The sequence below is a fragment of the Heteronotia binoei genome, chromosome 9 (genome assembly GCF_032191835.1).
Source record: "Heteronotia binoei isolate CCM8104 ecotype False Entrance Well chromosome 9, APGP_CSIRO_Hbin_v1, whole genome shotgun sequence".
NCBI classification, from domain to species: Eukaryota; Metazoa; Chordata; class Lepidosauria; order Squamata; family Gekkonidae; genus Heteronotia; species Heteronotia binoei.
In genome coordinates, this window is record NC_083231.1 from 36,410,278 (window position 1) to 36,423,368 (window position 13,091).

Consider the following 13,091-nt stretch of genomic DNA (forward strand, 5'->3'; position numbering starts at 1 on the left):
CATAGTTTGCTCAGGATATGCACTATAGCATGGTAATGGAAAAAAATGTAGAGCATGGCAATATTTGGCACCTGCTTTACTCAGAAGAAAGAAAACAACAGCGTTATTTTTATATGCATACAGGATAAAGTTTGATGAAGAAAGACATGCCACTTCCTGAGATCTCACACCAAAATCAATAAAAGCTAACACAAGAGCTTGTGCACAGTTAAATTCATTCTTCTTCACAATAGCTCATAAACTGTGGCAGTCCCTGTGGGAACAATAGCACTGGTATATTTCAGCATTTTCAGCCAAAGCCCTGAAAAAGAGAATTCTTAAAATTATATCAATTCACTATTTGGAAAGATAAGGTGCAACACTCAAACAAAATTAAGACAAATTTTTTTGTTTAATTTTCAAATGTAACCACAACCTCTGAGATCTGAAAAATCTGACAGACAGGCCACTGAAAAGACTATATAATTTCTCTGTCCTCTGTATATCTGGGAGACAGCACTAGACTTAACACAATGAACTTCCTTTGTCCTGCTCCGCTGTCCCCCCCTCCTCTACAGCTAGTATTCACTAAATTACTCTCTCCTGCATCATCCCAGCAGACAAAGTTTATCATATCACAGCAGTTAGAAAGTAACTTTTCAAGTCTGCTTGTATGCAATCCATGCAGCTGTACCTTTAAACTTTGGAATCAAACCAGCCAAGTGAGGGCCAGCCCTTGAGAGCAGCTTCAAATGCTGGTTTCAGAGTAAGAGCAAAAGGAGACAAGCGGTGCTGACTGTGCTCTGGAGAGACTCCTCTGCAACCACCAGAATGGCAAAGCACGCAGCCCTCTCTCTCCTCTTTGTCATGACTCTGGCAAGCTCATCCCTTGCACATCGGAAGCTTCTGCTGTTCCTGATTGATGGCCTTCGCCATGATTATATCAACGACCAAGAGCTGGAGTCCTTGCCTGGCTTCAAAGAGATTGTCAACAGTGGTGTGAAAGTGGATTACCTGACCCCAGATTTCCCTAGTCTTTCCTACCCAAACTACTACACCTTGATGACTGGTGAGTATACTCTTTCACTTTCTCACTGGGATGCTGTTAAGAGCTGATAGCTTTTTATTATTGACAAACACATAAGGTCACTGTGTTCCGTAACACTAAGAGGATGAGTGTAGACAAAGCTCTCTGATGAAGAAGAGTTGGTTTTGTATCCTGCCCTTTACTACCTGAAGGAGTCTCAGAGCAGCCTACAATCACCTTCCCCTCCTCTCTCCACAACAGATAGCCTGTGAGCAATGCTCCCTCTAAGCTGTGGAGTCTTGTGAGCGGAAATTCTACTTCATCAGCTACTGACATTAAAGTTGTCAGCTATTGCATAAATTACTTTGCTCCTGAGCTATGACAAAAATGTGTGAACTAGAGGCTAAAAAACTGAACTAAGACAAAAATGTGTGAGCCAGAGGCTAAAAAATGGTGAGCTAGCTCACACTGACTCAGCTTAGAGGGAACATTGCCTGTGAGGTAGGTGGGGCTGAGAGTGTTCTGAGAGGGCTGTGACTGACCCAAGGTCACCCAACTGGCTGCATGTGGAGGAGGAGGAAATCAAGCCCTATTCTCCAGATTAAAGTCCACCACTCTTAATTACTACATCAAACTGGCTTTCTCCAGTGCATTCTTCCTGAGCATTCAAGAATGGTTAAAAAGGCATGGCTGGACAAGGTATGGCAGTATTTGAACTGGAGAGCCATCAGTTCATTTAACTTTATTATAATGAAAGAAGTAATAGAGCCCTGTGACGCAGAGTGGTAAAACTGCAGTCCTAAACTCTGTTCATGACCTAAGTTGGTCCCAGCAGAAGCTGGGTTCAGGTAGCTGGCTTGAGGTTGACTCATCCTTCTGAGGTCATTAAACTGAGTACCCAGCTTGCTGGGGGGAAAGTGTAGATGACTGGGGAAGGCAATGGCAAACCACCCCATAAAAAGTCTGCTGTGAAAACACTGTGAAGGCAATGTCACCCCAGAGTCAGAAATGACTGGTGCTTGCACAAGGGACTACCTTTACCTTTGCCTTTTTTTTTTAATCATGAAAGAAAGTTTCATGTAATATGGTCAGACAGTTGCTAGTTATTTTCAAAGCTCCACCATGGAAAAATCTAACCTGATTATTCTTACCAGCACTCTGCATTATTAACCAAGTATTGGCATGGCTTCCTCCTTCAAGGAATACTATTTGGCACAGCAAAGATAATTATACTCAGGGTTTTTTTGAGCAAGAATGCAGTTCTGGCTGGCTTGGCATCAGGGATGTGGCTTAATATGCAAATAAGTTCTTGATGTGCTTTTTCTACAAAAATCCCTGTGTGAAGTAATAGTGATGCCAGAGATGTGGCCTAATATGCAAATGAGTTCTTGCTGGGCTTTTTCTACAAAAATCCCTGTGTGAAGTAATAGTGATGCCAGAGATGTGGCCTAATATGCAAATGAGTTCTTGCTGGGCTTTTTCTACAAAAAAAGCCCTGATTACATGAGCCTAGGATACATAGGGATGAATCCTGAGTTCTGCTAATTAGGGCCCTTTCCTTTGGTACATTGAACTTTCCCCTGAGGACCACACTCTTGGATCAGCAGAAAAAAGGAAAGTTTCATCAATAGTTGAAGAAATGTGGGATCCAACTCAGAATGTTTGTTTTTCCTCAGCTGGCTCATACTCCATCACTGGATTATGCTGAGTGATTGAAACATTTTGCTCATGGTTGAAAATGGGTGCTCAACCTTACAGAAAAAGATTTTAAAATGTAATGGGATCAGGGAATCCTTTTTTAATTTATACAAACCAAATTTTGTAATTATTCAAAATTAAAAAATTAAGAACCGTCTTGGGATAGGGAACATCATTTCTTTTTAAGAAATTGTTTGTTGCAGTAGAGCATACAAATGGATAATTTAAACTGTAAATAATTTCTTTGCTGTTCACTCAAGGAGCATCTATGATATATACTGTGTGATGTATCTTCCATGTGTGTGTGTAAACCAAATATATGCAAACCAAATTATATATATATAAATTTAAGCATGCACGCATGACAATTTCAGTGTATGTCACAGGCAGGAATTTTTCATAGTGAGAAATGACTGTTATGATTATAATTTTATGTTAAAAAGACTTGTAAAGGTTTACATTGAAAGCATTTCTACCACAGTTTGTGCATAGTACACCTGCATTAGAGATTCTCCTTTAAAAGTGGGTTTACTGAAGCTGTGGTAGGTCTGTCTTATCATATGACAGTACAGTAAACTTTATGATTAGGCAGCTACATACTCGCTTGGCCACTCATGAAGTACTGAAACCCTAGAGACACTGCAATTGCTTTAACAGGCCACCTACAGAGTGAGCAGTTCATGAATTGTAACATGTAATGTTTCCAAAGTTCACTTTCTCACTTGATCATTATATAGCAGGAATGCATGAGAAAGAAATGGGATATAAATAAGGGAAATGTGCCCAGATACCAGCTGATAAATTGTTGTATAGCAGGACTACTCTTTTTCTTTAAGACAAATTAATACTCTCTCTCTTGAATTTCATATTTGGGATTTATTAGTTGCTACTGTGGCCCCCCTTTCAGCACCTCCCTATCGCCACCCTGCTTTCCAGTAAAAACACTTTCACTTTAGAAACATAGCAGTGCACAGGTACATGTACAGGCCAATCCTGAGGCATGTTTACACACAGAAACAAGTTCATTTTATTCAGAAAGGTTTGCTGCCAAGTAAGTCTCTGCATGACTGCAGCCTTACTTATTAATGATTTAAATCATTTTATCCTGCTTTTCCACCAGTTACACAATGCTGCTTAAAATAATAAATTATGCAATAAGGAAAATGCTGTAGCATGAGTTCTTTGGTTTAGGGAAAAAAGACAACTGGAGACATGGTAAAGGTTTATAAACTTATGCATAGTGGTAGGGAGGTGGGGGAGAGAAACAGTTTTTTTGCCCTTATAATAATAGACTTGGAAGTCACAAAACAAAATTGATCAGCCATATATTGAGGAAAGACAAAAATGTTATTTCATCACTTAATGCCTCATATATTGAATTTACTGCCACAAAAAAGCTAGATATTAGAGGAGGTGGCTATAAAAGCGCCTTAGACAAATAGAACATGAGAGTCTCCAGGGCTTTTTTGTAGCAGGAACTCTTTTGCATATTAGGCCACACACCCCTGATGTAGCCAATCCTCCAAGAGCTTATAGGACTCTTAGTACAGGGCCTACTGTAAGCTCCAGAAGGATTGGCTACATCAGGGGTGTGTGGCCTAAGTCTCAAAGCATTTAGCCTGGAAACTCCATACTCAGAGGCAATGTGCTGCTGGTAAGCTGAGAAACAATAAATTGGTCATAATGTTGCAGCTCCATGATACCATTAATGGATGAATTGACATACTCTCATCATAATTGTGACCATATGAACACATGAAGCTTTCATATATTGGATCAGACCATTGATCCATCAAGGTCAGTATTGTCTATTCAGACTGGCAGCTGCTCTCCAGGGTCTTAGGCTGAGGTCTTTCCCATCACCAATGACCTGATCCTTTTAATTGGAGATGTTGGGGACTGAACCTGAGACCTTCTGCATACAAAGCAGATGCTCTGCCACTGAACCATGGCCACTCTCTGAAGCTCAGCAAGAAACAGGACAAAAACCACACCTGATGATTTAGATGTTTAGCAGGCTCTAGCTCTGAAACCACTGGCATGCTTGGGATTCCATCAATGCCTTTTTCTACACTGTCACAAGAAAGAATTGTATTGCTCCTTGAGAGTCCATTAGCATGATAAACCAGGTAAATTCAATAACACACATTAAAAGATATAAAAAATGTAAAGCTCAAAATTACAGTTAGTAAAAAGGTAAAGGTAGTCCCCTGTGCAAGCACTAGTTGTTTCTGACTCTGGAGTGACATTGCTTTCACAATGTTTTCATGGCAGACTTTTTTATTGGGTGGTTTGCCATTGTCTTTCCCAGTCATCAACACTTTACCCCCAGCAAAATGGGTACTCATTTTACTGACCTTGGAAAGATGGAAGGCTGTGACAACCTTGAGCTGGCTACCTGAACCCAGCTTTTGCTGGGATTGAACTCAGGTCAGGAGCAGAGCTTGGACTGCAGTACTGCAGTTTACCACTCTGTGCCACGGGGCTCATATGGTTATCTGCAATTAGTAAATAAATATTATCACACATTTTGCCTTAGTTTCTGACCTACAATTTAGACATCGCTGTAATGTTATTTGTAAGTATGGGCACAGATCCTAACCTAATCCAAAGTCTGAGCTGGACTTTGCCTGGTTTGGAGTTTGCGTGCCAAAGTTCAGAGAAGGCACCTTCTCCTGAACACTCACTAAGCTTTTCTGCTTGGTTTGGCTTGCATGTACAACACATCACTTCCAGATGGCACTGGGCCCTGCCCCCAAATGCCTTCATCATCCATAAGTGACGTAAGTGTGTTGCTGATGTGATTGCATCACTTCTAGGTAATGTGGGCATGGTGGGGGCCAGGCCCAATGCCACCCAAAAGTGACACAACTGCATTGAGGGATCAATGCATTTGCATCACTTCCAGATGACACGGGCATGCTGGGGGCAGCCCAATGCCACCTGAACCAGCTCAGTTCGAGCAGGTCTTTTGTTCAGGGGTTCAGTTTGGAGTTCAGCCCAGGGTTGCCTGGTTCACAAGTTCTGGACTGAACCGGGCTTTCCATGTCTGTGCCCATGCCTAATTACTGGTAATTAACAGCAACAAAGCAACAACTTGCTCTGTTACCCTTTAGCTACTTGCTCGTATATAAACCCCTAAAAGAGACTCTAAGGGGAGGAGAGGGACCTCAGCAGAGTACAATGCCATAGAGTCCATCTCCTATAGTAGCCATTTTCTCCAGGTGAACTGATCTCTATTGCCTGGAGATCAGTTGTAATGCCAGGAGATCTCCAGATCAGTCACCTCCTAGAAGTTGGCAACTCTTGGGATAGTCAGGCTACTTGGAATAAACCCATCAAAGAAACTACATGGGAGTGGCAGCCCAATGAAGGTACACCCATTTAAGCCAACTTCCTGGTTCAATGCCTGAAGCACAAGTTCACTCATTAGTTTGTACCCTTGAGGCTTTTGACCTATTGAGCAAGGGAAGATAATAAGCATGAGACTAGCATCATGGCCCTCCACACAGCCCATCTTCTCTTAGCCTTGCTCCAGCAAGCATATCTTTTGCACATCCAAAATTTCTAGCATATCTAATTGATGGCTTGCACTATCATTATTATTAGTGAAGAATTGGAGTCCTTGCCTGGTTTCAAAGAGGTTGGAGAGAAACAGTGGGTTACCTCACCCGGATCATCCAAAACTTTCTTATAACTGATGAGTACTTAATGGCTACATTGTCACCTTTTAATTCTGAAAGTTAGGTGAGGTAATCAGACATGGCAGCATGAACACAATGTGGATAAGACTTTGAGGAGTAGCTAAGGGCATGTCTACGCCTGAGGCTTAAGTGATTCAGTTGTCATTTCTACTCCTTAGGGAATTCTGGGAAATGTAGCTTTGTAAGGGGGTAGGTATATCAGAGAATGCTTCACTGTCACCAAACGCAACTTGCAGGATCATTTGGGGGAAACCACAGCAATATGAATACACATTAATTGTGTTTCCTGATTAATATCACTGGAAAGATGAGGTGCATATGGATATACCACCCTGATTCATAAATAACTGCTAAATTTCATTGATGTGTTTTTGCAACAATACTTTGCAAATCAAGAGGTTACAAAAGTAGTCTACTGATCAGACAGCATTTATTTATCCAGTATCCCAACCCTCTGTTTATACTTTGCTGTGAAAAGTCTTTTCTCAACTGCCACAGAAGATTATCATCTCAGGTAAAGAAGGCACAAGCCATCGTTTTAAAAAAATGTTCTTTGGGTCAAGCATCCAGAGACTTGATGCACTAAAAAGAAAGTAATAAAGAAGTACTTTCCCCTGTTTTCTATAAAGGGTCAATAGCTCTTTAACCTGCACCACATTACATCTAGGTTGACTGGAGCTTGAAAATAGGAACTCCCCAGCCTATGTTGCTTGTCAAAGGCAATGAAGTGTAATCAGGAAGGCTACAGCAACAGGGAGATGTGTTAAAAAGTACTTTTCTGAGAGACAGGAGAGGCTGTTGATGCTGAAGTGGGATAGGATGTGTGGTGATGGAATACTCCAGTGGGACTTAAAAACAAACGAACAGATGGTTTAAAAAGTTGTCAGGATAGCCTGGGTGAGTTGAAGAAGGACTTGGCAACTGGTGACAGGTCAGATCAATTGCTGCAGCTGGATCACTAAATTCTTGAAGTTTTCTTTCCTTAAAAGTCTATTTATTTAGATACTTATTCTTTATTTCTAGGATTAGGTTTATGAGGTATTAGAACAAAATAGGAGTCAATTTCACCTTTAAGACCAACTTAGTTTTATTCCGAACGTAAGCTTTCATGTGCATGCACACTTCTTCAGATGAGGAAACCTAGAAACCTGATGAACTAGCTGAAGAGGCACACCCCCATCCAACAACAGGTAACCAATCAGAGTCCAGGGAAAAGCTCTCTTCTTTGGCCTTCCACGGAGACACATATTTCTGCATGTCTCTCCTGTTGGTACAATGCCCATACACCTGATGCCAAATCAACTGGCCATTTCTAATAGGGAAAGTACTCTTTGGATTAGGCCCCTGTCTCTTCTTTTGACTGCGACCTGACTGTGAACAGATCTGCTTGAATAGAGTGGAGTAAAAGGACGGCTTGGAGGAGGATGCCCCCATCCCAGCACTGCCACGTTGAAAGGAAATTGACCCCTCCCCTTCTTCTGCAGTCAGTCGCATCCTCTTCATAGCTCCAGATCTCTAACGGGTTTGAAGGAGCTTTTCCCTGGACTCTGATTGGCTACCTGTTGTTGGAGGGGGTGTGTCTCTTCAGCTAGTTTGTCAGGTTTCTGGGTTTCCTCGTCTGAAGAAGTGTGCATGCACACGAAAGTTTACGTTCTGAATAAAACTAAGTTGGTCTTAAAGGTGCAATTGACTCCTATTTTGTTCTACTTCTGACCAACACGACTGCCTATTTGGGTTTATGAGGTATGACACCAATATAATAATAATACGCACACCCGTTCGCACAATCAAATTATACATGTTAAAAAGGTGGACTACAATTGCTATCCCTTTTGCCAAGGGATGTGGCAATGACAAGGGACAGGATCTTAAATTAAGGTTAACAAAGCACTTAATGCCCAACCTGAGAATCAACACATACTAACAGAGTGACTTGGAGGGTTAATTTACCCTATTTATAGTGCACTAGAATGCAGAGTAAGTACAAAGAAGTAGGTATATATTCAGGGAACTGAGTAAAGAAGCCATCTCTGCTTCTTCTACTTGCCTGGAAAGACCCTGGCTGAGACTACCATTACTTGATGGCACATATGTATGAAATCAGGCGGCACACATGTAGGTTACAAAATCATCATGTATCTTTATCCCAAGAAGTAGTCCATAAAGTACTGAATTTCTGAGGAGGTGTACTAGAATGAAGGCCTGAGAACAGTCTGCTTTGTCATTGCATCAGTTGAGATCACTGTGGGGCATAAATTTAATATCTAGCAACAGGGACTTTAGCAGTGGCTATGGAGTGGAGAGGGGGGGGATAGCAGGTGTATTGGAGTGTGTACAAGTTCTCTGGTCTACCTGATGTCATTAAAGAGTTAACCTGTGTGTTTGTCTATGCTAATTGTTAGTTAGATAGGTAGGACCTATGGGGCATCAAGTAGAAGTTCCTGTTTTAGAAGGGAAGGTCTTATGCATAATGACCTGACATTTAGCCTGGTCATTGGTTAATTTGTAATTGGGAGGTATTACCTGAGTTTTGTCATGTAGGCATTTTGGTTTTTCTTCTTCCTTCCTTTGTTCAGAGTTCAGTGTGTGTGTGTATAGTCAAGGTCTCCATCTTGTTAGGGAGAAGTACCGTAGTTTAGTCAGCTAAACTGTTAGATTAGTCCAGTAGATAGAAGGCCTTCATAACAGCTGTCCTTTACAATCCAGCTGCAGCCAATTAGTTCTGCTTCTCCAGCAGGATTGTGAGAAAGTCTTTAGGAGGCAATGATGAAAAATGTCTAACCTTTTCAGCAAAAGGTCACATCTACCTAATGATTTAGCAGTCCTTGAAGGTTATTTTTAATTTTTTTAAAAACCCATTTAATTGTGATTTCAGATTTAGATGTTATTGCTATAGTACAGGGGTGGCCAACAGTAGCTCTCCAGATGTTTTTTGCCTACAACTCCCATCAGCCCCAGCCATTGGCCATGCTGGCTGGGGCTGATGGGAGTTGTAGGCAAAAAACATCTGGAGAGCTACTGTTGGCCACCCCTGCTATAGTATCATTCTTTTTAGGATTTTACTATTTTTGGTGTCTGTCATTCTATGAGAGGATTTTTTAAAAATAGATATTATACAATGCCTTGAGTGCTTTCAGAAGAGAAGCCATCCATAAATAAAATATAGGTTTTAAGGTGGCAATAAAAATTATTTGTAAGAGATTCTAAAGTTTATACCACCTTGAGCTTGAGCACCCAAACTGATTTTTGCTTTCTATTTCACAAACTCATCAATCACAACAAAGGACTGCATCACATTCACATGTTACATACATTTGCTGTGCAGCAAAACTACAGTTAAAATATATGAACTTTTAAACATCTAAAAAGCATTTGTGGTGCGGCTGCTTCACAAACTTCCTCACATCCTTCAAACTAAACTTACCAAGGTGGATCTACCCCTATCTTACCACTCTATTGAGCAAAGTTTATTTCTACCCCACATTTTATTTTGGTCAAGTCTGAAGCCTCTTTCTAATCTAAGGAGACCTCTTCCATTGGAGGAACAGCCACTTAAGATGGAGGAAGACTACTTGGGGGATATTCCACCTTTTCTTCTCCAGAGTTGAACCTGGGAGGGATAATCCCCCAGTATGTCTGCAAGTCACATCTCTTACCCCACCAATTCCTTGTAGCAAATTATGTTTTTTTCCCAATGTTAATCTAGTTCAGGGGTGACTAAACATGCTTAATATAAGAGCCACATAGTATAAACGTCAGAGGTTTGAGAGCCACAAGATGGCAGGCAGGCAGGAAGGAAAATAGATGGGGATAGTAAGGGTGGGAGAGGTGAAAAGAAAGCAACTTTAAGTTTAAATGCATTCTCCAAGCTGTCAACTGGCTTGGCTTGGAGAAGTTATTTAAAGAGACAAATGCCTTCTCCAAGCTGGCTGATGGGATGGTGGGGGCTTTGAGAGCCACACAGTATGTGTGAAAGAGCTACATGTGGCTCCCGAGCTCCAGTTTGGCCATCCCTGATCTAGTGTTTAACTCAATGGATGTAAAGCTGGAATAGACTTGTGAATCTAGGAGTAAGCCAGATTCACATTAGGATTGAAAACCCTTTTGTGACATCTCTATATGAAAAGGCCTTCCTTCAAAGTTAATATAACTTGAACTTTTCTTCAGTTGCTTTAGAAAGTCCTAACAATGGTTGATGAGAACAGATTACCTTTTCCTGGGAAACACATAAACAAACTCCAGCAACGCAAGTTCTTCAAAACTGCATTTTTACCTTCGTTCCTTTAGCTGCTTCTTTTGCAAAGTCTGAGTAACATTCATTATCTAGTATTCTTATAGGAATAGTATCTATGCTTTCACTGAGCTTTGAAAACAGAAAAAAAAATATTATTGCTAAATATTTCTGAGCAGACAGAATATAAAGTAACCCCTTTACCTTCCAGGTCGCCATTGCGAGGTCCATCAAATGATTGGCAACTACATGTGGGACACAACCACCAACATGTCTTTTGATATTGGTGTGAATCAAGAGAGCCTGTTGCCTCTTTGGTGGAATGGGTCAGAGCCACTATGGGTCACAATGATGAAAGCAAAGCGGAAAGTCTTCATGTACTATTGGCCTGGTGAGTATCATGGGATCCCAAGCCTCTTACTTGTCAGCACTACATTGTATTATTTTTAATCTAATAGAGCATACATGGCATGGAGTGCTTATCAACTCTTCAGCAGGTAAGAGGAGGTGACAATGTATAACAGAATACACGTTTCTGCCTTATACTGAACCAGACCTTTGGGCCATCAAGGCCAGTATTGTCTACTCAGACTGGCAGCAGATCTCTGTAGGGCTGACAAGCCCTCAGGCTGGGCAGGGATTCTCCCACTCTGGAGATTCCCAACCCGCCGGCCCACCGGTGCAATAACGTCACTCGGAAGTGACGTCATTGTACTGGCAACGCCACACACTGGCTGCTCTAAACGTTTCAGGGGAAACTCTATGGTTTTCCTGGATGCTCTATCAATTTGGGAGGGAAAACTCTATGGATACCGGAGGTCGCGGGGAACTTGGCAACTCTAGATCTCCATGGTCTCAGGCAGAGGTCTTTCACAACACCTACTGCCCAGCCCTTTTTAACTGGAGATGCTGGGAATTGAACCTGGGACCTTCTGCATTCCAAGCAGATGCTCCTCCCCAAGCCTCTCTTTCCCAAACAGCTGATTGAAGGGACTGCAGTTTAAAAAAAAAACCCAAACCAACCATAGCTTAGAGCTTCAGTAGGTGCATCAGGGAGGGAACTGCTTGCATACCATTTGTTCATGTGCACCATTTCTTATTGGTAGGTATAGTGCTTTGCTGGACTGGAACATTTAAACAAAATCTTCTTTAGTCACCTATATATGCCAAAACCACATACTCATATGCAAAAGTTCAACCATTCATTTTTTTAGGTTTAAAGACCTAGAACTGCAGGCCCTTGCTGAACTACAAACCACTCTCTGTGAGGGGCAACTGGGTTTAGTGTAGGAACTACTGAACATGAAATAGGAAACAAAGCTCTGAAATATGCCCAGAACAGTAAACTTTCCTTGTACAAAAACAGTGCCATGTTAATACTGGTTTTGTACATGCATTAGATTGCTATGCACATCTCTCACATTACTTGTGTGGCTACATGCACAGAGCCAACAGCAGCTCTATGGGGCAATTTGCAGTTGTGAAAACAGCTCCATGAGGGAGAGAACTAAAGCCACTTTGGTCACAAACAGAAAAGATCTGGTATCTGCCATCACATGTGTAATGCAAAGTCTTTGTGTTACTCCCAACAAATCCAAGGACTTTGTAATATGTAGATGTAACCTAAAAGTATAGATGGAGCCCCAAATCCATCAAAATATGCCTTTAAGTTAGAAAAATTCCAAAACAATAGTATGTTAAAATGGTTTGGATCCCACGGAGGGTTTTACACATGGAAGAGATCTCCCTCCATGGAGGATGACTTCCTTGCCTCCCCCATCCTGTAGCACCATGTCATCCCCCACCCACAACATCTCCCAGAATAGCACAAGGGGCAAGTTAGACATCTGCAGCAGAAGAGAAGAATCTCTGATAATTGCCTTCTGCTTGAAGAAATCCTCCATGGGATCCAAGCCCTCATCTGTCCAAATAATTATCTCTGGGAAAGGTACTTATTTCAGTGGCTAAACTATCCTATCCCAAGAACTCAGGCTGGGAACAATATTATTAATAATTACCTGATTAAAAACAAGAAGACAAAACGATGATTAAGATATGAAATACTTTGTATCAAGTTTAATTAAATTCCCTCTGAATTAAAAGCACCTTCTTCAAGAAAATGCTGAAATCTTGTTTCCCACAGTGGCCACTGCCAGTAGTGCCTTAAAAGATGAAATGCAGGGTACAGACTAAAGTCCTCCTGTGTTTTTGCCACCCAATATGCCTACAGTGGCTTTCTAATTCACTCCAGAGAGTTACCCATCTGCTGCTCTCTCCTAGAAGTATCCATGTTTGATCCAGAACAATCTCTGGCTAATTATAGCAGGAGGTGGAGAATACCATGTCATGTCATGGGGACATGGTCCTTGCTCCTTCGAGTCCCAACCCACGGTCTGAACTGGTATGGTAAATTGGTATGGTAACTGGTAAATTGTTAAATTGTTAAAAATTA

General features: G+C 41.4%; 1 protein-coding gene across 1 annotated transcript in view; it reads left to right on the forward strand.

Annotated features, from left to right (window-relative positions):
* The first annotated feature begins 594 nt into the window (after positions 1-594).
* ENPP6 (ectonucleotide pyrophosphatase/phosphodiesterase 6) overlaps positions 595-13,091 on the forward strand; it is a 34,384-nt gene continuing 21,887 nt past the window's right edge. Inside the window, exons 1-2 of the mRNA XM_060246458.1 lie at positions 595-1,048; positions 10,851-11,030. Coding sequence (XP_060102441.1) covers positions 811-1,048; positions 10,851-11,030 — 418 coding nt within the window. The 5' untranslated portion in view covers positions 595-810. The remainder of the gene's footprint in view (positions 1,049-10,850; positions 11,031-13,091) is intronic.